We start from the raw sequence: 21,063 nt of genomic DNA on the forward strand, positions 1-21,063 counted from the left end.
TAAGCGCATTTCTCTCTTTTGTGAAGCTTTACCTTCAGTTTAGCTTTCGAGCCTTGTGTGGAGATATACAAAGCAGGCACAGACGGCGTGCTACAGTATGGCTGCTGCTGTAAGGAGATGCTGCTCACTAACCTTTCTGCCGTTTTGTGATGCAGGGGACACCTTTTCTTCTTAAAAATTGAAACTCTGTTTCAATTGCGTGTGCTGTTTCAATTTACCCTGGCCGGGGCGCGGAGCTCCCCCGTCGTTTTGTGTAGCGGCGGTGGGTGGCACTTGCTGTGGCATGAGGGGGGAAGGCGTGCGTTTCGTCAGCGGTGGCACCAGCTTGTAGACAGACTTTAAAACAAAAAAAAAAAATTAAAAAGAAAAAAGAAAATTACGTTTTTTCGGGGGAACATGTCAGCCCTTAAGACGCCTAAGGTGTGCAAAGACAGCCCTGCGCCCACACCCCGCTGCGGGTGAGGGCAGCCGCCATTTTGTCGCCCCCTCCCCGTTCCCGCCTCGGCGCCGTGAGGGAGCGCGCGCGGGCCCCGCCCGCGGCCCCGCCCCTGTGGCCGCCGTCCCGTCGGCGGCGCGGCGGCAGCGGGCGGCCGCCGTAGCCCCTGCGAGGGGAGCCCGTGCCCGGGCGGGGAGGAAGAGAAAGGCGGCCCGAGCCGGGTTACAAGATGGCGGCGGCGCTGTAGTAGCTGCTGAGGCGGAGCGGCGCCAGCGAGGCCCGGGCCGGGGCGCGGCGGCGCTGACTCGCCATGGGAAGCGGCGCGCTAAAGGCCCCGCGGTGCCCCTGAGCGGCCCGGCGGCCCCGCTTGCTCCCCGGCGCCCTCGCTCCATCGCCCCCGCGGAGGCGGAGCGGGCCCGGGGCTGCACCATGTCGGACACCCGCCGGCGGGTGAAGGTCTACACGCTCAACGAGGATCGGCAATGGGACGACAGGGGCACCGGGCACGTCTCCTCCAGCTACGTGGAGCGGCTGAAGGGGATGTCGCTGCTAGTGCGCGCCGAGTCGGACGGTGAGAGCGTGGCCGGGGCTGCCCAGGCCGCTTCCCCTCGCCCCACGCCCGGCTCCGGGCCCCGACCGCCGGGGCCGCCCCCCACCATCGCCGGGCTCGGCTGGTGGTGCCTTCCCTTGGGACACCCCAGAGGATTATTGTTGTTATTGTTATTATTTCCACTCTCCGTGCCTTCCCTTATCTTGCGGATCGTGTGAAGTTTCCTTACCACACAAGCCACAGCAGCGTTTGCTACCGTGGTCTTAAGACTTTCCCCCTCCCAGCTGATAGAATTTTGGAATATGCTGAGCTGGAAGGGACCCATCGGGATCATCAAAGTCCATCTCCTTGCCCTGCTTGGGGCTCCCAACAATCCCGCCGTGTCCCTGAAAGCGTTATCCAGGCTCTCCTGCAGCTCTGGTAGCCTCGGGACCATTCCCCGGGAGCCTGGGCAGTGCCCGACCCCCCTTTGGGGGAGAACCTTTCCCTGATATCCATCCTAAACCTCCCTGACCCAGCTCCACGCTGTTACCCAGCCAGCTGCAGCTCCTCGGCCCGAGCAGAGCTGAAGCCGTGACATGTGAGGACATTTTGTTCTCTTTCACAGCAATATCCTTTGCTTTGCTTTTCAGGTGCTCTTTTCCTCCCTTCCTTACCGCTGTGAAAAAAAAAAAAAAAAAAGTTATTTGTTTGTCGCTCTTTTTCTCCTCAGGAATTCCCTGCTTGTGTTCCAGTCGGGTGGCATCCCTTGTGTTTTATTGCACTTTAAAGTCACCTTAAAGGGTCTTTTTTAGAGGGGGGAGGTACGTGCTGCCCACTTTGTCAGCCGACAGGTGCTAATGTGCTAAATAAACCACCTAAGACTGGTATAAATTGCTCCGGAGCTGTTGCCAGGAGACATACACTGCTTGCATACACAAGATGAAGTCCCTGCGTTTATAGTAGCTGGGTGATTCACTTCTGAAGGGCAGCTGAAGGGAGTCAAAGCAAGTGGCCCACGTGGCTGCTCTGGACAAAAACATTTTTATGCTGGGCAGCACATTACCCGCTGGAATTTCTATAGTTGGCCTAAAATTCCATCAAAATAGCTGGTTCTTGCACCAGATTTCAGGAGAAAGGAGTGCTACAGTGGATTTTCTACTAAAATAAAGGAGAAAAATGTATTTTAGTAGGGATATTCCTGTTGAATTTTGTCTTACCTGGCTTATTTTAGGAAATTATATTTAAAGGAGGCGGTTCTTGTGGATTTTCTGTGAGATTTGGATTAAGCTGAGAGTCTGTTGGCTGGCACGTGGGCAGTGGTGTGAGATGTGTGGAGATGTTTGTTTTGTTGGATTCAGTAAATCTCTCTTCATACCTTTTTCAGGTTCACTACTGTTAGAATCGAAGATAAATCCAAATACTGCATATCAAAAACAGCAGGCAAGTATTATTGCTAGGCTTTACTATCTCTGGTTGCTGGTGCTGAGGAATTGTTTTGTGCTTGGAGTAATTGCATTTTTTCAGGAAAAAGGAAAAGCGGGAGGACATGCAGTTATTGAGGGTGGTTTTTATAGGTGAAAAAAATTTATAGGTGTTTTTTAGAGGTGAAAAAATTGCTGAGAAGCCTCTGGGTGCTGATCACTTTGCCTTCTAGAAATTATTGTGTGGGTCTTCTAGAAAAATACATTTTGGACTTTAGGCTTTGAAGATAATATGTGCAATTTGGAGAAATATTGAAATCATTACAGGAAGGATAGTTGGAAACGTGTATGTGTAACTTTTGTCTCCCATGCTAGGCCATCTGAAATAACTGCAAAATTAGAGAGGCAAAACTTTGACCAGCTCTGTTGAAGTGCATTTATTTATTTATTGAGTTCTTTTTCTGGAAATAACATGAAGGAATTTGTCTTTGTGGGACTCCTTTCTTTGTTGTTGCTGTTTAGTTTTTATTTTTAGCCCTGAAGGCTCCTGCTGTCCTGGGTAAGGCCACAAGCCATGGTGAGAGTTGCCTTTCCTAGGAGTAAACCTCCTGCAAGACAAAGTAAAACACTTGGGAGCTCTGTTAATAGGTTATTTTTGTTTCATCCACTGAAAAAAATCAGCTTACTGAATCTCTTCTGCTTTTATTGTTTTCCCTTTTTCAGCATGCATTTTTGATGTCTCTGCCTGCATTGTTCTCATGGGTTTTCTGGAGTTTTTTCTCTCTGCTCCTTTGTTCTACGGTAGAGTCTCTGTTCCTTCAGTGGCTGATACTTGTTTTTTATCCTTATGGTATCCAGGAGTGTTTCAGCTCTGTAGAAAAGTAATTTTGTTCTTCCTAAGTCACAGAGGCACACATCTTTGAGGGTTCTGTTATAGTGACAAGTTACAGTGTGAGAATGTGAGAAGGAGACTTTGTTATCTTGTGGACATGGGTTGGCTCCCTTTGGGTTAGGAGTGAGGTGGAGCTTTGGGCCAGCCTTTCCAGGGGCTGTTTGCTGTCTGTGGCTTCTACTCTTCACTGGTTAGGGGTTGGTGGCTGGAGGCTTTCCTTGGGGGGCCATGCTGAGCAAGGAGCTCTGCAGAGCTCCAGAAGCCAAGAGTCTTGAACTGCTTCCTGTTTACTGCAGGAAACCTATACATAGTGAAATATAAATGCAGATTTTGTTGCTGTAAAGTTTTAAAATGCTTCCCTTCACACCCTGCTTCCTGAAACCACAACTGGTTAATTGTAGGCCTTTTTTACTTAAATGGTAGCAGTTTTAAGTGACTTAGGTAACTTCTGTTACCATTTTTCTTGTGGAAAAGGTAGATCATAGTTTAGAAACAGTCAAGCTGAGGTTTATTTTGGCTGGCTTTATTTCTGATACTTACACTTTTGTGTTCATGTGGCAGAAGGCTTCACTGTTTGCTCCTTAAGGTTTGTACAACCTTGTGCAGCTTTTAGCTGACCCAGAGCATTGTTCTCGAGCTGATGGCCTTGGCTTTGGGGTGCTGATGGCCTTGGCTTTGGGGTGCTGATGGCCTTGGCTTTGGGGAGCTGATGGCCTTGGCTTTGGGGAGCTGATGGCCTTGGCTTTGGGGTGCTGATGGCCTTGGATCTGGGGAGCTGATGGCCTAGGATCTGGGGAGCTGACGGCCTTGGCTTTGGGGAGCTGATGGCCTTGGATCTGGGGAGCTGATGGCCTTGGCTTTGGGGTGCTGATGGCCTTGGCTTTGGGGAGCTGATGGCCTTGGCTTTGGGGAGCTGATGGCCTTGGCTTTGGGGAGCTGATGGCCTTGGCTTTGGGGAGCTGATGGCCTTGCATCTGGGGAGCTGATGGCCTTGGCTCTGGGGAGCTGATGGCCTTGGATTTGGGGAAGGCTGCAGGGTGGTGCAGCTGGATGGAAAAGAAGCATGCCCTGCCTGCACATCTGTCATGTAAATGACTTTACTGGACTCAGAGGGTGCTTAACTCTTCATTGTGGTTTGCATAACAGCGTCCTGTGAAGAAAGGAAACCAGCACTGATTTTTGGTGCTGTGCATCAGTCTGTGACTTCCAGTATTGCACTGTTAGTGCCAAGTCGTGCTGGAGCTGTTGACTAACCCCAAACAGGACAGGCCTGTTACCTCCTGCTCCAGTCCTGTTTGTGGTTCCTGGGGAGTTCATCCTGCCCAGGTGTTGGGCACTCTGTCATCACAACTTTCCCTTTCTCTAGGGAAATTCAGCTTGGATGGGTCAGACACGTGCCAAGCTGCTCAGCATACAATGTAAATTATCTCTAGTTAGATGAATGCAGAAACATGAGAGCCTGGAGAGCTTCAGGTCCCCCTGGATTTTGGGGCACAGGCTTTGGGAGTTACACACCTCTGCTGGACACCCCTGGTTAGCCAGAGGGCAGGCTCAGATGTGTTCTAGAGGCTCTGGCAGGAGTGCTTTTAAAGGTTCCACCACACCCATGTGATGTTTCAGCCTCTGCTTGAGGTTACTGTTCCTTGGCAGAGCTGGCAGGAGAGCCAGTCCGTGGCTGAAGAAATGGAGCTGCTGCAGAAATCCTTACAGGGAGTGCTGCCTTCTGCTGTTACCTTTGCTTGGGTGTGCTCTGTTTGCAGCTCTGAGATGGAGCTCGTGTGCAGATCCTGTTTTTGCCAGAGTTTCCATCACTGTGTGACCACAGAACTCTTTGCTCAAGGCAGACTGGGAGTTCCTGGTGGCCAGGATTTATCACATTTGCAGGGGTGCTGTTGAAGCCAGCCCCAGCAGTTGCCAGAGGGTTTCTTCACTCCTGGTTCATCCAGAGGCAGGTTGGATGTGTGACTGAGTCAGTTGAAACATGTCTTCCTGCTGGATTCGTTTCATCCCCACGTGTTCCCCACACTGCTCCTGGCATGGGGATGTGGTGCAGGAACATGGAGGGGTGGAGGAGCAGGCACTGTGCACACCAGCACTGGAGAAGGGTTTGAACAGCTCTCAGTTTCAGTTTTTGTTCAGAATTAATCTCTTTTGCCTTTATGGTACTTGAGTGAATTAAGGAACGTTGCTATTGCTCATGGATGGAGCAGCATGGCCTCTGAGCAGGTGGTGGAGCCTGGCCTGGAAGGTGTCTGTCTGTCTGTCTGTCTGCTCTTTGTAGGTTGTCTGAGGTCATGCAGGAAGTGTGTGCCAGATGAGTACATCTTATATTGGTTTTGGACAATTATTTTCTGTTGAAACCATCTTTCAGTCTTTCTGAATTATTTTTGGAAAAGCTTATATAACTTCTGCTTTGTGTGGGCAGTACAGATTGTAACAAGTACCATTCAGGAACTGGAGAATTTTCACAAATTTTTGACTGCAGTCCGTGGGTGCCTGGAGTCATTTTAAGTTACTGCATTAATTCTCTTACTTGAATCATCCTGGGCTATGGAATAGGGCTGCTGAGTGTGTGTGTCCTTCTTTGTTCAGTGGAGCACCTCTGAGGCTCAGCTTACCTGCAGTGCATTGATTTTGAGTGTCAGGACATCAGCACTTGCACAGAATGTTTCAAGGTAAACATTTCAGATTTGGAATTCTGTAGCAGCCTTCAAATTGTACTTAAGAATTATTGTTTTATTAATCTCTGAACAAGAACCAGATCAGGGAGCTGATGAAGCTTTTCAATGCATGCAGTTGACAATTATTATTTTTCCCTTGAAGCCCAGTTGAGTTGTTGCCTGTGAAATGGCACAAGGTAAATACAGAGATCCAGAGGTCCTGGGCTGGAGATGAGGGGGGACAGCTGGGAATGAAAACCATGTCAGCTCCAAGAGCTTGGACCAGCTGTGAGTGGAGCCTGACAGCAGAGAGCCTCCCTATTAGTATTTCTCTGTAGGAGAAAAGTGCAAGTGTAATATAGGACACTGTAATACAAATAAACAATTCACAACAGTGCTGAAACCACAGTGAACTCTGTTCACTCATTGAATCCTGTTCTATCCACAACAGGGAAACTTTTTCTCTAAAGAAATGTGTAAAAATTAGTAAGAAAGGAAAAAATTGTCTGTGCAAATTCCATTGTCTTTAGTGTGCCCTGTTATTATTTTGGGAGAAGGAAATGGATCTATTGGTAGGCATTTGTCAACGGTGATGTTATTCTTAACTTTATTTTCAAAGAAAAAAAAGGGCAAAGCCAAAACCCCCAAGATACAACTCCCCATGGGTATTGAGAAATTAGGATTGCTGTAGAAATGAAGAGTTAATGCTGTATCAGTGCTGCTGATGTTCACTGATGTTCCAGTGGTAGCTGTGGCAGCTGGGAGTTGTTTGTTGAGACAGATGTGTGTTCTCCAAATAGCTGCTGATGGAGAGGGAACCTGCTGTCCCATGCCAGCAGTCCTTCCCAGATGTCAGACCCCTCACAGCTGGAAGTACAGGAGTGTTCCCTGACCTGTGTAAGCCCAGATAATGCCTTTACAAACTTACTGCCCCTGAAGCTTCCTAAGGAATATCATCAGGTGTTTCTTTGGGTTTCCTTACTGAGCTTAAAGATGCCACTCTTAATATTTTGTGTTCACTAAAAGTGGTCTAAAGACTTAACCAGCCTTGATGAGTTGTGTGGTGAATATTGAATGTTGTAAATGTGGGAATTAATAACCTTACTGACCATTAAGCAAAAGCTTGCTAGTGTTTAAAAAACACTTCAATATTTAAAAATATGTGGTAACTGTGGAAGTCAGACTTGGAATGTTGAACAGTTTTCTGGAGTTCATCAAATATTCTGGATAGTTAGCAGAGAGCTGCTCGGTTTGGATATTTTTATATGAAGATGAGTTTGCTGTAGGATGGGGAACTGTTCTCTAGAACAGAGTTCATTCCATGCCAGCAGCTGGTGCAGTGCTGTGGTTGGGTTTAGGGTGACAGTGACACTGACAGCACAGGGATGCTGTAGTTGGTGCTGAGCAGGGCTTCCCTTCAGGCAAGGACTGGTGAGTTCCCCGTGCTCTGGCTCTGAGGAGCTGCCCAGGGAGCTGTGAGGGACCTGGCCAGGACAGCTGAGCTGGCCAGAGGGATGTTCCATACTGGGATAACAGGGATAAACTGGGGGGTGGCCAGGAGGGGTCAATCACTGCTCAGGTGGTGCTGAGCATCGCTTACCTGTCAGGGTTTATTCCTTTCTTCCCCTTCCTCTTTTTGCTGTAACTATTACAATAGCTCATTATATTTGACTTTATTTCATTTTTGAAACAGTTCTTACCTCAAAAACAGAACTTTCACCTTGTCCTGATTCTCCTTCCCATCCCAGTGGTGGGAGGAAGTGAATGAGCAGCTCTGTGGGACTTCCTTGGCAGCTGGGTTAAACCACAACCAGTCTGTATTGCCTTGAATAAATATTCAACTGAATATATGAAGTTGAAGTACAGACTTGCATTCCTTACAAGACAGCAGCAAGTGTCCTAATAAAGCCTCTGCCAAAACCATTTTAGCCTGTTCAGAAATTCCATCAAAACTTCCAGGTCTGCTGTGCAAGTGCACAAATGGAATTGATGGAGACAATAGTAACAGAAGGAAAACCTGGCTCAAATGTCAATAACTGGCAAGATGGTTGTAACTTCAGTAAGAACCTGGGAGTTTTGTATTATTTGGGCTGTAAGGCTTTTAATTCAGAAAGGAATATTTGAACGTTAACTAGGCATTATGTCTCACTTAGATATAAACACTTTCTGAGGGAAAAACTGAAATCTTGGAGGATTTGTTTTAATCTTACTGAATATGAAAACACTTAACTTGTTATATTGTAGGTTTGCTTAATCTAGTGTGTGCATTCCCATTTCAAGGCTGTTGTCTCAAAAAATGTATCTTGCAGAAAAATGCCATCATAAGTGACTTGGATATGAAAAATAGTATCTTTAAATGTGTTTTGTCTTAGGTAGTGGTCATAAAATAACAAGAAAGAAAGTTCATGTATGGCAGAATGGGTTAGATAATATTTTAGCGTTTTATTGGTTTTTTGACAAATGTAACTTTAAATTTATTTCTTTTGTAGACATTGGCTTTAAAGGAGTAGAGGTTAATATGTACTGCAGACCTGTTTCAGAAACAATTTATTAACTTTCTTGGTTTTATCTCAAACAGGACACCCTGATTGTTTGGTCAGAAGCAGAGAACTATGATTTAGCACTGAGTTTCCAAGAAAAAGCTGGCTGTGATGAAATTTGGGAAAAAATTTGCCAGGTACAGTAAATTGAAACATGCTGTTTTTCCAGGTGTTTTAGTGTCTCTGTGACTTGATGTATTTGTGCATCCTTTTCAAACCTGCTTGTAAAGCAAGCAAATATTTGTTCTTTTCTGTGCAAGGTCTTAAATTGCCCCTGCTTAGAGCACCAGTTGTTATTCTCATGATTGAATGTCAGGCCTTGGTAAAATCCCTGTAATGGTGAGACTCAGGTGGTCGGTGTTCTGGGGCCATTGGTGTGATTGTGTTTATTAGAAAGGGACTGCCAGAGTTCCAGGCTTTAATTGTCCTTCTCCCAGCTGGCCTCAGGTAGAGGAAGAAGCAGCTTGTTGGGGTGCTGTGGAACTGCAAATGTGCTGTAAGAACCAGAGAGCTCAGATCCCACTGCAGCTGGGATATGTTGTTACTTTGGTTCCTGACCTGCTCATTTTTGGGATCACACAGTAACTGTGTGCACTCTTCCCTCAGGTTCAGGGTAAGGATCCTTCAGTGGAAGTCACACAGGACCTGATAGAGTCAGAAGAGGAACACATCGAGGAGATGCCTGAAACCAGTCCTCTGATTGACCTTCCTACTTGTGAACTCAACAAACTTGAAGAGATTGCTGACCTAGTTACCTCTGTTCTTTCCTCACCCATCCGCAGGGAAAAGCTGGCCCTGGCCTTGGAGAACGAGGGCTACATTAAAAAACTGCTGCAGCTTTTCCAAGTCTGTGAGAATTTAGAGAACACCGAAGGTTTGCATCATTTGTACGAAATTATTCGAGGGATTTTGTTCCTCAACAAAGCAACTCTGTTTGAGGTGATGTTCTCTGACGAGTGCATCATGGATGTGGTTGGATGCCTGGAGTATGATCCTTCTTTGGCTCAGCCAAAACGGCACAGGGAGTTCTTGACCAAAACAGCAAAATTTAAGGAGGTTATTCCTATTACAGACTCTGAACTCAGGCAAAAAATCCACCAGACTTACAGGGTACAGTATATTCAGGACATCATCCTCCCGACACCATCTGTTTTTGAAGAGAATTTTCTTTCTACCCTCACTTCCTTTATTTTCTTCAACAAAGTTGAGATTGTCAGTATGTTGCAGGTAAGTGGTTCTTCATATGGTCTGGATGGATTGTTTGTAGATACCTGTAGCTGTAGTTTCAAAATGGATTGCAGTTAATCACACACATCATTTGCACAATATTTTGAATGTTTGCCCTGCTCTCTGATACCTTTGATTTTGTATTTTGAAGAGGTACATTTCAGGTGAGTATAATAATATTTTTAATGGGTTGTAAAGCTGAAGATTTTTCTCCTTGATTCCCAAGCAATATACAATTTTTGGTCAAGTTTGTGTAGGTATTTAGAGAACAGGAAACTTGTTGTATTCTGTATTAGGGACATTGTGCTGGTTTTGTGACAAATTCTGGATCTGTGATTCTAAAGAGCATGTTCAGAACCATTCCTGTTGCACTGCTGTTTCATCATGGTACTAATTTCATATGTTCCTGTTGTCTTAAAGATTAGGTAACTGGTTGCTGGGGGTTTTTTTCATACAGATATCCAGAAGTATTAATTAATAAATAACCTAGCTGTTACTTAATGGAAAACTGTCCTGCACACTTTGTAGGCAGAAGAGGCTCCAAGGTGGTTGGGACCCTGGAAGGAGCCTCAGTGAAGAGCTGGGTGAATTCATGGCATTTTGGGGTTTTCAGTTGCTGCTGTGTTGTGCAAACTCATGGGTACCCAGGTGGCTTTGTTCTGTTTATCTGTGTCCAAAAATGGTCCATTTGTGTAGGGTACATCACATACTCACCCCATACTCTTGTGGAGAGGCTCTGTGAAACACCGAGAGTTGAGGAAAAGAGGAAGGGGGTAAAAATGGTGGAGAGAAAGGGGCACTGGACATCCATAACATCCATATTGAATATGTTAAAGAGTTCAGATATGGGTGAAATACGGTAAAGTGTTCAATAAAGGACTGGAAAATAAAACAGTAATTCCAGAGAATTTCATGAGTATGCTATTTGGCTTCTTTCTACTATTTTTGTGGCTTAATAGCAGAAAGAAACAAAAAATTAAATCTCTTGCGAAATTATTAACTTTGTGTTAAAGATTTTCCTTTAAATTCTTTTGCATATATTTTCAAAAACTAAAAATAAATTCAGTATTATGCTCCTGACACCACAGTCCTGTTTGCATTTAGAGATTTTTAAGTATAGAGTTTTTTTTTTTCATTGGGGCTCTGTAGTACTGAATATTTAATTGTGCAGCAACAGAGAACTCAGATTTGCTGTTACCTGGAGTACTCCTTGCAGAAGGTTCTGAAATTCTCTGACAGTTCCTTGCTGGGTTTGCCATCATAGATGGAGTATGTGCACCCAGGTTTGCCTGCTGATTCTGTAGCCTGTGAATGAGATGTGTGGTGATTTACAGATAATGCTGACCCTTGAGAATTACAGGTTGAGAAGAAGCACACATGGAAAAGATGTTACAGCACACTTGAGGAAAATTCCCACTTGAGGAAAATTCCCACTTGAGCTCGTGGGGACCTGAGGTCCAGGAGTGCTTTCACAGGCCTGTGGTGCAAATCAGCTTGTTGGGCACAAGAACTCCAAATCTCCTTTGGGTTTGGGAAACACATGGGACATCCTGTTACCCTAAATACACTGGCAATGCTCCCTGGAGGAGGCAGTTTAGAGGAGCAGCAGCAGATTGGGTTTGCCAGGCAGCAAAGCTCCTTTGTAAGTGCCACAGAGCACCAGAGCCCAGTGCTGCTGCTGGGGCTGCCATGTGGGAAAGGAACCTCCATCCTTCCATCCATCCATCCCCTGCTTCAGGACACAGCAGCCCTAGACAGGCAGGACATGTTTCTGTGCTCAGCTAGCACAGTAGGGATTTCCTGCTCTATCTGCTGTTGATTGTAGTGTGCTTTGGGGTTTTTTTTGTACCAGGCTTAATTAAGCTGTTTAAGCCAGCAAAGCTTAAAATAAACTACTAAATCTGTGTATGTTGCACTCCCTGTGATGTTGATTCCAGGTATCATTTGTTTGTAAAGCACTTCTATCCCCACATTTGAAAATTGTCAGGAAAAGAGTTTTTTTGCCAGTTTTTGGTTGGCATTGCTGTAACTGTAAAAATTCTGTATTGTTACTGTAATAAAGCAGACAGATTTTAGTGACAGCACACAGCAAAATAGAGAGGTAAGCACACTCTGTGTTATGCAATGTAAAGTTCATGTATATGTTTTGGAATGCTGCTGTTCTGTTCATTTTTGTTCAATGCACGAGTTTGAGTTGAAGTGATTCAGTGATGCAAAATTTTGTACAGCTGTAGCATGTTACTGTTTGCTGTCAGATTTATATTGTCTTTATAAGGTAACAGAAACATTTGAATTTGAGAGAACTCCAACACTATTTTCAATGTGAAAGGACAGAAAGTGTCTGAACCCTTCAGAGATGCTGATGTTCACCCTGGGTTTTGAGTACCTCTTGATCTTTTGGGGTAACTGAAATGCTTTGCAAGAAGTGAGGTGTTCCTGCATATGCTGAAATATCTCTTGGTAACAGAGGATGTGAATGTGAAAACCCAGTAATAGTCCATAAAGTTTCCCAGCTTGGCAAAGCAGAGCATGTGGGAGAGGTTGTTTTATTGTCAGTAAGGTACTGGGGACATGGCTGCAAAGCTGTCCCTTGGCTGTCCCTTTGTAGTTGCAGTTTTAGGGACCATCACTGAGCTCAGCTTCACCTGGCTCTGCTCTCCTGGAGCTGCTGCTCAGAGGGAATGCTGAAACAGTGCCCTGGGAGAGATCCCACTGGATGTGTGCTCTGGCATTTGTCTCTTTGGGATGAATTGGATGGAGAGCTGGACTTTCTGCAGAGTTGACTCCTGTAGGGGTGGAAGTTGTTTCCCAGAGGCTCTGTGTAAGGTGTGTTCCTTTTGTGTGTTACACAGGAAGACGAGAAGTTTTTATCAGAAGTTTTTGCACAATTGACAGACGAAGCTACAGACGATGACAAACGGTGTGAACTGGTGAGTGCCAGCCCTTGTGCTGCCTCCAGGGCTCTGGGTCAGAGGGAAACTCTCCTGCAGTCCCTGAGGGATTTCTGTACACAAACTCTGCCCCAAAATGTGACTGTTTGGTCCTTTCAGAGAGTTTTCTGACCCAAATGCTCGAATTCCCTTTCCCTGTGTGACAGGTGAACTTCTTCAAGGAATTCTGCGCCTTTTCTCAGACGTTACAACCTCAGAACAGAGATGCATTTTTCAAAACTTTGGCAAAGTTGGGAATTCTTCCAGCTCTTGAAATTGTTATGGTGAGTGAAACTTCAAGCTGATTTTAAGCAAGTAGAAGAGCTGCAGCCACTGAGGCAGTTTTGGCTCTGCTGAGCCCCTCAGTGTCAGTTTTGTTCTCTTGGGAGTGGGAGTTGATTGGAGCATTCCCAGTACAGAGGCTGCCCCAGCTCTGAGATACCTGACCTGGCTGCTCTGAGCATTTTCACTCTGTGATCAGCACAGTCCCTGGGACAAGGGGGTGTAAAAACTGGCAGAGGCTCTTTGTGCAGCTGGATTGTTGTTGTGGTTGTTGCTGGCCCAGGGCCAAAGAAGTATTTTTAGATAATCTTGAACTGTTGGCTGGTTCCTCCCAAAAGATCCCATAATCCTGTCGTTAGCAGATTAATCTGTCCTAATCAGCAGTGGGAAAACAGAATTTCTTTCACTCCTGTGGTTGGAGCAGCTGTTGCTGCCTGAACATTGCAGTTCATTTTGCTGGTTTATTGTTGTTTTTCTGTAACCCTATTACTGTGCTTCTCATAGAAACTCTGGTAATGAGATGTTCCCAAAACTTAAAACTACCTATTACTTTCAGCTTTACTTGATAATAAATACCAGCTTAATTTTTTCTTGCTAATCAGTTTTTCTCTCTATTAGGGAATGGATGATCTGCAAGTTAGATCTGCTGCTACAGATATATTTTCTTATCTAGTAGAATTTAGCCCATCCATGGTCCGAGAATTTGTGATGCAAGAGGCCCAGCAGAGTGATGATGTAAGTCCCAGTGGTTTGCAGTTTGTTGAGTCTTTGGGCAAGGAGGAAACAAATAAAACAGCAAAACAAACCTCTAGAAGTACAGGAAAAAGTAGGTTTAATATACAGACATCTCTGAGCATGTTGCTGTTGTATGGGTTTACAGTTTTGGAACTCTGGCTAACAAGAGTTGTAAGTGTGGAGGGTTGTGCTTGCCAGAATTTCTGTATCCAAATGCAACTCTTAATTCTTCAGTTTAATTTAAAATTGTCTTCAAAAAATTACAGAGACTATGGAAATGAATTTCCACTCTTGAAACTGTGTCTAACTTGGGTGGTGTGTGTGTTTGGGATTTTTCTGCAGGACATCCTCCTCATCAACGTGGTGATTGAGCAGATGATCTGTGACACAGACCCAGAGCTGGGGGGAGCTGTGCAGTTAATGGGGCTGCTGAGAACTCTGATTGACCCAGAGAACATGCTGGCCACAGCCAATGTAAGGAGGTGTGGGGGTACAGATGCTGCACTGTCTCAGCAGAGCTGAAAACCTGACATTCTCTGTGTTTGCCCTGATACTGAATTCAAACAAGCCAGAAATAAGCTTAATGGTTCCATTTTGGGCCATTGGGCAGGTGTTTCCTAACAAAAGTTTTGTCAAGCTTTTTGAGTTGATGTTTTTTTAGTAGATATTTGCATGGTGGGGATCTTTTGGTGATGGTGAGCTTGGTTAGTTCTCCCAAAATGCAAAAACTGATCTTTCTTGAACACAGTCCTGCAGGCCCAACAGGTATACAGGCAGACCTGAAGGAGCTAGAATTTTGTATGGACTGTTTCCTGTGTTACTGTTATTTCTTATTTAAAAGCCTGTGTATAAATCCCAGTGTTTAATAGAGTTATTTTTGTTTTAGAAAACAGAAAAGAGTGAATTTCTCAATTTCTTCTACAACCATTGTATGCACGTTCTCACTGCTCCACTTCTGGCCAATACATCAGAGGATAAATGTGAAAAAGGTACTGAATATTTCCATTTTCTTTTTCTTCCTTTCAGGCCTGTAGTGTTTGGCAGTGACTGACAGTGCTGGTCCTTGCTGCACTTCCTTGATGTTAATCATGCTAATGTACAATTGTTAATTGTATTTAAAAATACTTCCTGTAGAGCAGAGAGTGTCTGTAATTAAAATGCAGTGTCTGTAAATTAGACTGCACTCATTTTAATGCAGTATTTGAAAAATTTAGGATTGGTGCTTTTATTCTATATCATATTCCTAAGGTTTAGGTTATACATTTTCACCTAGATGGATTTAAAACTAAGATAAATTAAATAGAGAAGTCTCACCTGGCTGCATTCCTGCTGTGTGTTTATGTCCCTGTAGCTCACAAACATTTGATCTGATGAAAAATCTGACTACTTGGTAGAATTGATTGTTTGTTTATTCACATCTTTTAAATCTTGACAGTGCTTTGAAAACCTTTTTCTGATTTTTTTTGTTTTCTCTTTATCAGATGCAGTAGTTGGATCCACTAAGAGTAATACAATTTGTCCTGGTAAGTCTGAATTTACTTTGAGTTTTGAAACTTGCCTTGTGTGCTGTGTATGGTACTCTATTAGAAAAAAAAGTTAGGCATGCCCATATTTTATTTCTTTTAATACTTTTTACTGAAGAAAAAAGTGTGTTTGATTCACTTGAAATAACTGGCAGCTGAAGGAACATTTTCATCTGTTTTTAAGTTAGTGGGATTTTCTTTTCCTAGACAACCTTGCTACTGAAAGTTGAAATTGTTCCTTTTTCTTGCAGATAATTACCAAACAGCACAACTACTTGCCTTAATTTTGGAGCTGCTTACTTTCTGTGTGGAACACCACACATATCACATCAAGAATTACATTATGAACAAAGATTTGCTAAGAAGAGTGCTGGTATTGATGAATTCAAAACACACATTTCTGGCCTTGTGTGAGTATGGAGCTCTTGTGATTTCCTTCCTCCAGGCATGGTGGGGCTATGTTGAAGGTGTTCAGTGTACACTTGGGGTTTGTGTTAATGGGTGTGGGTGAGATTGCAATGCTCTGGGTTTGGGGGCCTGTGATGGTGTTCACAGGGGTCCCAGGATGAGGGAAGAGATGAGAATCTTGGCTCCATGTTTCAAAAGGCTGATTTATTATTTTATGATATATATTATATTAAAAGTAAATGATATATTAAAACTATACTAAAAGAAAGGATTTCATCAGAAGGCTTGCAGGGAATAGAAAGGAATGGAATGATAATAGAATCTTGTGACTGACTGAGACAGTCTGAGACAGCTGGACTGTGTTTGGCCATTAATTAAAAACAACCACATGAGACCAATCACAGATGCACCTGTTGCATTCCACAGCAGCAGACAACCATTGTTTACATTTTGTTTCTGAGGCCTCTCAGCTTCTCAGGAGAAAAAATCCTAAGGAAAGGATTTTTCACAAAATGTGTCCATGACTGGGGCCTATCTTCCTCTGGGTAACATGAGGGGTTTCAGTTCTTTCCACAAGGCATGTGGTTGTTAACTCCTTGAATTTTCTTCCCCCAGGTGCTCTTCGCTTTATGAGGAGGATAATTGGGCTGAAGGATGAATTCTACAACCGTTACATCACCAAGGGAAACCTCTTTGAGCCCGTGATCAACGCCCTGCTGGACAACGGCACTCGCTACAACCTGCTCAACTCTGCTGTCATCGAGCTCTTCGAGTTCATCCGCGTGGTGAGTGCAGCTGCAGCCCTCACAGGGGCACCCTTGGGAAACCAGGACTTGCAGCAGCTCCTGGGCCACTGCCTTCATGGGTGCGAGGCTTTGCTGGCAATCTTCGTGGTCTGTGAAAGTGAAGGGTGGTTTTTAGTTGTAGGATATGGTAGCTGCTGTCTTTTCCAGCAAGAAGAACATTAGGAATTGTAGGGTTTGCCTGATAGGGTAAGAGACTGACTAAAAGGTTCCTGGTCTCGCATGGGCTGCTGTAGATGCTGAGGACTGGAGAGAGCTGGAGCCTGTGGGGAGGACAGGGCACAGCTCTCCTACATAAAACATCTTTGTTTAACTGAAATGTCACAATTACAGTTGGGACACTGCTGGGTCCATTGTCTCTTTCTATGGGGAGCCTTATAATTATTTCTCAATCTCATCTATTTATTAAGGGTAAATCTGATTTCATGCTTCACATTTGTATAATGTTGTACAATAATGCTTTGGCTCTGGGCAAGAAATCAGTTACTTTCCAAGGTAAACTCAAAAGCTTTCTGAACTTCTGCTTGTGCCCATTTGAGGCTGAAGCCCTGTTTTGTTCTTCTGCAGGAAGATATTAAGTCCCTTATTGCACATATAGTTGAAAACTTCTATAATGCACTTGAATCTATTGAGTATGTTCAGACCTTCAAGGGACTAAAGACAAAATACGAGCAGGAAAAGGATCGACAAAGCCAGAAGCTGAACAGGTAGGTCTCAGTTTCTGTGTCCTGAGCCTGGCAGGGGCTGCTGCTCTGCTCCTTGCTTTTTCCTTTCCCAGAGGGCAGCAGGAGCTGGGACTGGGGTTGGGGTTCATTCTTGGTGAAAACTTCTTGGACTAGAGGAAAGCCCCATCTGCCTTTCCTTGTGGCCAAGAGTAGCAGAGCTGATGTTGGCCAGTGGAATGAATGTTATGGTCAGAAAACTCTAGAGTATTGGAATAATTAACACCAGAGAGTTTCTAGAGAAGAGAGAGGACTCTCTAAGAGAAGAGCAAGATGTTGCTCTGTCACTCTAATTTGGGATTCAGTCAGGCTCATCATCAGCTGGGGTGTTGGTGAGTCTGGGGTGAGGGCAGAACCAGAGCTGGAGCTGCATTGCCCTCTCAAAATGCGCTGAGTTCCCTCTGAAGCTCTGGAGGCATTTCTGAAGCCTGAAGCAGCAGCCAAGCTGGGATCCCTGTGTGTCTCTTACAGTGTCCCATCCATATTGCGTAGCAATAGATTCCGCAGGGATGCCAGAGCCTTGGAGGAGGATGAAGAAATGTGGTTCAATGAAGATGAAGAGGAAGAAGGCGAAGCTGTTGTACCTCCAGTTGAGAAGTCAAAACAGGAGGATGATTTTCCAGATAGCTATGAGAAATTTATGGAAACTAAAAAAGGTATTTACTGTGTTTGAGCTTGTTGGCACTGGAAGTGCTCCATGGCAGTATCACCCACACTCACCCGTGGTTGTGCTCTGTACCTCGAGCAGCAGCACAGGGTGTTCCATGTAATTGAGTCTTGACATCCCAATGTGTCTTCACAAGCCAGTTTAGGATTAAATAAGGAGTTTAAATGGTATCCAAAAGCAGGACTCTGAATGTGCCTGTGTGCTCCAGGTGAGCCACGTCCCCGTGCCCTCAGCATCCAGGCCCTGCTCAGTTTGCTGCTGGTGGGCTCAGGATGGGCTTGGTTGGGGAACTGAGAATTGCAGCAGAATTGGAACCAAAATCCCTGCTGGCTGTCTCCTGCGATTGCACTGTGATGTGGATTGTACTCCTTGGTGTGCAGCTGATACCTAAGTGTGACAATGTTTGTCCCTCAGCTAAGGAGAGTGAAGACAAAGAGAATCTTCCAAAAAGGACTTCAGCTGGGGGATTCAAATTCACTTTTTCCCACTCAGCCAGCGCAGCCAACGGTGCGAACGGTGCAAACAGCAAATCCGTGGCAGCTCAGACATCACCAGCCAGCTCCAACGGCTCCTCCTCCAAGAGCACGGCCCTGAGCCCGGCAGTGCCAGCCCCCAAGGTGGGAGAACTCTGTGGGGAACAGCTGCACCTCCCTGGGGGGATGAATTCACCCTGAGCCCTGCAGTGAATCCCTCACTGCTCCGGGGAGGCTCAGTGGGGCTGGACTCTGTTGGTGCAGTCTCATCCCACACCCTCTGCATTTCACTGTTTTTTGCTTTTTGTTGCTGCTCACTTGCTGCTCTGTGTATCTGATGTACACAGGAAATTGGGGTTTTTGGGAGCTCTGTTAGTGCCTCTGTTAGTGGCTGGGGAATTGCCCAGTGCTTTAGAGGAGGCAAATGCAGTGAGTGAGCCCTGGGTGGTGCCTGACTGAGCTGGGCATTATTGGAATCCTCAGCCACGGAGCTCCTGAGCACTGCAGGACAGTGCAGCAGGGAGTGATTGCCCACCCTAAGGCTGAGCACAAAGGGATGTCAGCCTGCACACTGGAGTTTGTGTCTGTCCCACTGGGCTGAAAGTGGTCTTTAAACAATTACCAATCCAGACCCAGAGCAGTGAGGAAGCTCCAGCACATTTTGCAGTTTGAGTTTCAAACCCATTTTCCAGACAAATGAGACTTGGAATGCCAAAGGCTGGAGTGCCCTGGATGGGTTGGCTGGAGGTTTTGTTCAAAATTTGCACCTTTCTAGGTACTTCTTCAATATAAAAACTTCCTTTTTCCTTTTCTAATTGGCAGGGAAGTCTAGTTGGGCTAGTGGATTATCCTGATGATGAAGATGATGATGAAGAGGAGGAGACATCTCCAAGGAAAAGACCTCGTCTGGGTTCATAAAAGAAACCAAAACTTTGGAATAAGAACTTTTATTATGGGGTTTCAAATGCTGCAACTGTTTTAAGAGCTAAAAAAAATCTGAATCAGAAAGCTTTCTCCCATGAGTACATAAGATAATACAAGGAGTAGCAAAAGAAACTCGGTGTATCAGCTAGAAAGGGTTAGTTCTGTAAACACAAATCTTCCAAGGAACTTAATGTCTTTCTAGAAAGTAAGGAGTCTGCCATTCAGGCTGTCAAAAAAAAAGAAAAATTAAAAAAAAAAAGGTGGGTTAGTATTCTCAGAACCTGGATGATGGCTTCTCAGCAAGGAAAGTCTCAGGTGTCGGGAGGGAAAGGGGGAGGGAAAGGTATGGTAACACTTTTTAAAAAATATTGCAGGGTTTCCCCATTGTTTAACAGAACTAGGAAAAAAAATTGAAGCTTAAATTTTGAACCCAGTAATCTTAATTTTGTAATGGTGCTGTCAGTTGTGTTCTTTTAGCAATGCCTCTTTTAAAAAAATTTTAAGGGAAAACTAACTCTGTTTGCATAAGAACAATCCATATTTTGGGACCATTTATTACCAACTAAACTGCATTTCTCATGATTGGAGGGAGGGACGCTGCAGTTATAGTGCATGTTGAGTTGTTTAAAACAGTTCAAAGAAGTTTTAATTTGTATTTTCCAAGAGGAGAGAATGGAAGCTGGATTCAAAACGGAAGGTTTTGCTTGTTTTGTCAGTGAGACATCCAGAAATATCCATGGCAAGGAGCAGAGGCTTCCCAAGGCTCTGCAGGAGCTGCTTGTGTCATGGTGAGGCTGCACCCAGCACATCCCTCAGCTTGGGCAGGGCCTGAATTCCAACGTGCTCCACGTGTCCCAAGGGCTGTCCTCTTGGAGCAGCTGTTCCTCTGTTTGGGAGCTGCATGCTTGAGGTGGGAATAACAAACACTCCCAGGTTTTTCAGTGATGGACTGAGCAGCATTTAACACCAAAGCAGTTTGGACCAAGACAGGATTATTGCCAGGAGAACGCCTTGAGGGCTTGGAGATGGAATCCACAAGCAGCACCTGAACCCGGGGTGGTACAAAAGCTGCTTTTTTAAAACACAAAAGCACATTCCACATAGGTGAGTGAACTGTGACAGGAATAGGGGAGTTCATGGCAAGGTGACAGAGGCAAACAGTCCAGGTTTTATTTTCAAGAGCAGCACATGAACTGTAAATATTTTAATGTTAGTTTGCCCATATGTGATCTGAGATCATGACTGAGTGAGAGGAGATTTCCCAGCGACTGTGTCAGAGATGTTCAAGATGGAACCAGCTGCAATCCACCACATAGATCACTTGTAATACGTGTTATGGGTCCATTTCTCCTGGAATAGTTTAAACTGAAGCAGTTTCTCTGTTTTGGAGATTTTTGTAGTTAGTTTTAATTTTAGCTCTTGTTTGGAAAAGATGGGCTGTCTGTGTAGATATGAAGTATAGTTTTTTCCATAAAACAGAAGTTTATTTTGTATTAAAGATACCACTGTACTTGTTTTACACCATTTGTATACATGTGGTGATATTAATGCTGAACTGTAAAATTCAGGAATTAAAATGTGACCCTGTAATTCCATAATTATTGCTTTTGTTTGGTTTGTTACACATGGTAAGTGAACTCAGACTTCTCAATGTGGCTGTTGTAGGATATTGTTTAAGGTTTCAGCAGTAACTTCATACCACTGGATGGAATCCCAAAGGGAATGGGTGAGCTCTTCCCAAGGTGTGAGCAAGACACAGGTGCTCTGATGGACCTGGGGACAGTGGAGTTGTCCCCAGAGAGCTCCAGGACTTTGAGGGAGCAGCCATCAGCTCCAGAGCCAAGGAAGTGTTTGCTGGTACAGAAGCTGCTGCACCATCCTCGTGTGC

The 21,063-nt window shown here is 44.8% G+C and overlaps 2 protein-coding genes across 4 annotated transcripts; one reads left to right on the top strand and one right to left on the bottom strand.

Annotated features, from left to right (window-relative positions):
• Nucleotides 1-399: 399 nt before the first annotated feature.
• Nucleotides 400-867, bottom strand: LOC131080837 (kinetoplast-associated protein 1-like). The gene has a single exon (XM_058019419.1). It carries the CDS (start codon nucleotides 865-867, stop codon nucleotides 400-402), a length of 468 nt encoding a protein of 155 aa, XP_057875402.1.
• On the top strand, nucleotides 630-20,773 carry PPP4R3B (protein phosphatase 4 regulatory subunit 3B). 3 transcript variants are annotated; one of them, XM_058019564.1, is made up of 16 exons: nucleotides 630-1,007; nucleotides 2,353-2,408; nucleotides 8,520-8,618; nucleotides 9,088-9,708; nucleotides 12,561-12,638; nucleotides 12,806-12,922; nucleotides 13,539-13,655; nucleotides 13,998-14,129; nucleotides 14,542-14,644; nucleotides 15,137-15,178; nucleotides 15,430-15,588; nucleotides 16,202-16,371; nucleotides 16,957-17,096; nucleotides 17,604-17,767; nucleotides 18,193-18,395; nucleotides 19,074-20,773. In XM_058019564.1, exons 1-16 carry the CDS (start codon nucleotides 866-868, stop codon nucleotides 19,167-19,169), a joined length of 2,439 nt encoding a protein of 812 aa, XP_057875547.1. In that variant the 5' UTR covers nucleotides 630-865; the 3' UTR covers nucleotides 19,170-20,773. The 3 variants fall into 3 exon arrangements, with proteins under 3 accessions (XP_057875547.1, XP_057875548.1, XP_057875545.1); XM_058019565.1 differs by having other exon boundaries at nucleotides 631-1,007; nucleotides 17,583-17,767; nucleotides 18,271-18,395; XM_058019562.1 differs by having other exon boundaries at nucleotides 632-1,007; nucleotides 17,583-17,767.
• Nucleotides 20,774-21,063: the final 290 nt, after the last annotated feature.

The sequence above is a fragment of the Melospiza georgiana genome, chromosome 3 (genome assembly GCF_028018845.1).
Source record: "Melospiza georgiana isolate bMelGeo1 chromosome 3, bMelGeo1.pri, whole genome shotgun sequence".
In the NCBI taxonomy this organism is placed as follows: Eukaryota; Metazoa; Chordata; class Aves; order Passeriformes; family Passerellidae; genus Melospiza; species Melospiza georgiana.

Coding starts and splice junctions, on each gene's coding strand:
- PPP4R3B (XM_058019562.1), top strand. CDS start 866: ATGTCGGACACCCGCCGGCGGGTGAAGGTCTACACGCTCAACGAGGAT. Junction 9,709..12,560: donor AGATTGTCAGTATGTTGCAG/GTAAGTGGTTCT, acceptor TGTGTTACACAG/GAAGACGAGAAGTTTTTATC. Junction 15,589..16,201: donor ACACACATTTCTGGCCTTGT/GTGAGTATGGAG, acceptor TTCTTCCCCCAG/GTGCTCTTCGCTTTATGAGG.
- LOC131080837 (XM_058019419.1), bottom strand. CDS start 867: ATGGTGCAGCCCCGGGCCCGCTCCGCCTCCGCGGGGGCGATGGAGCGA.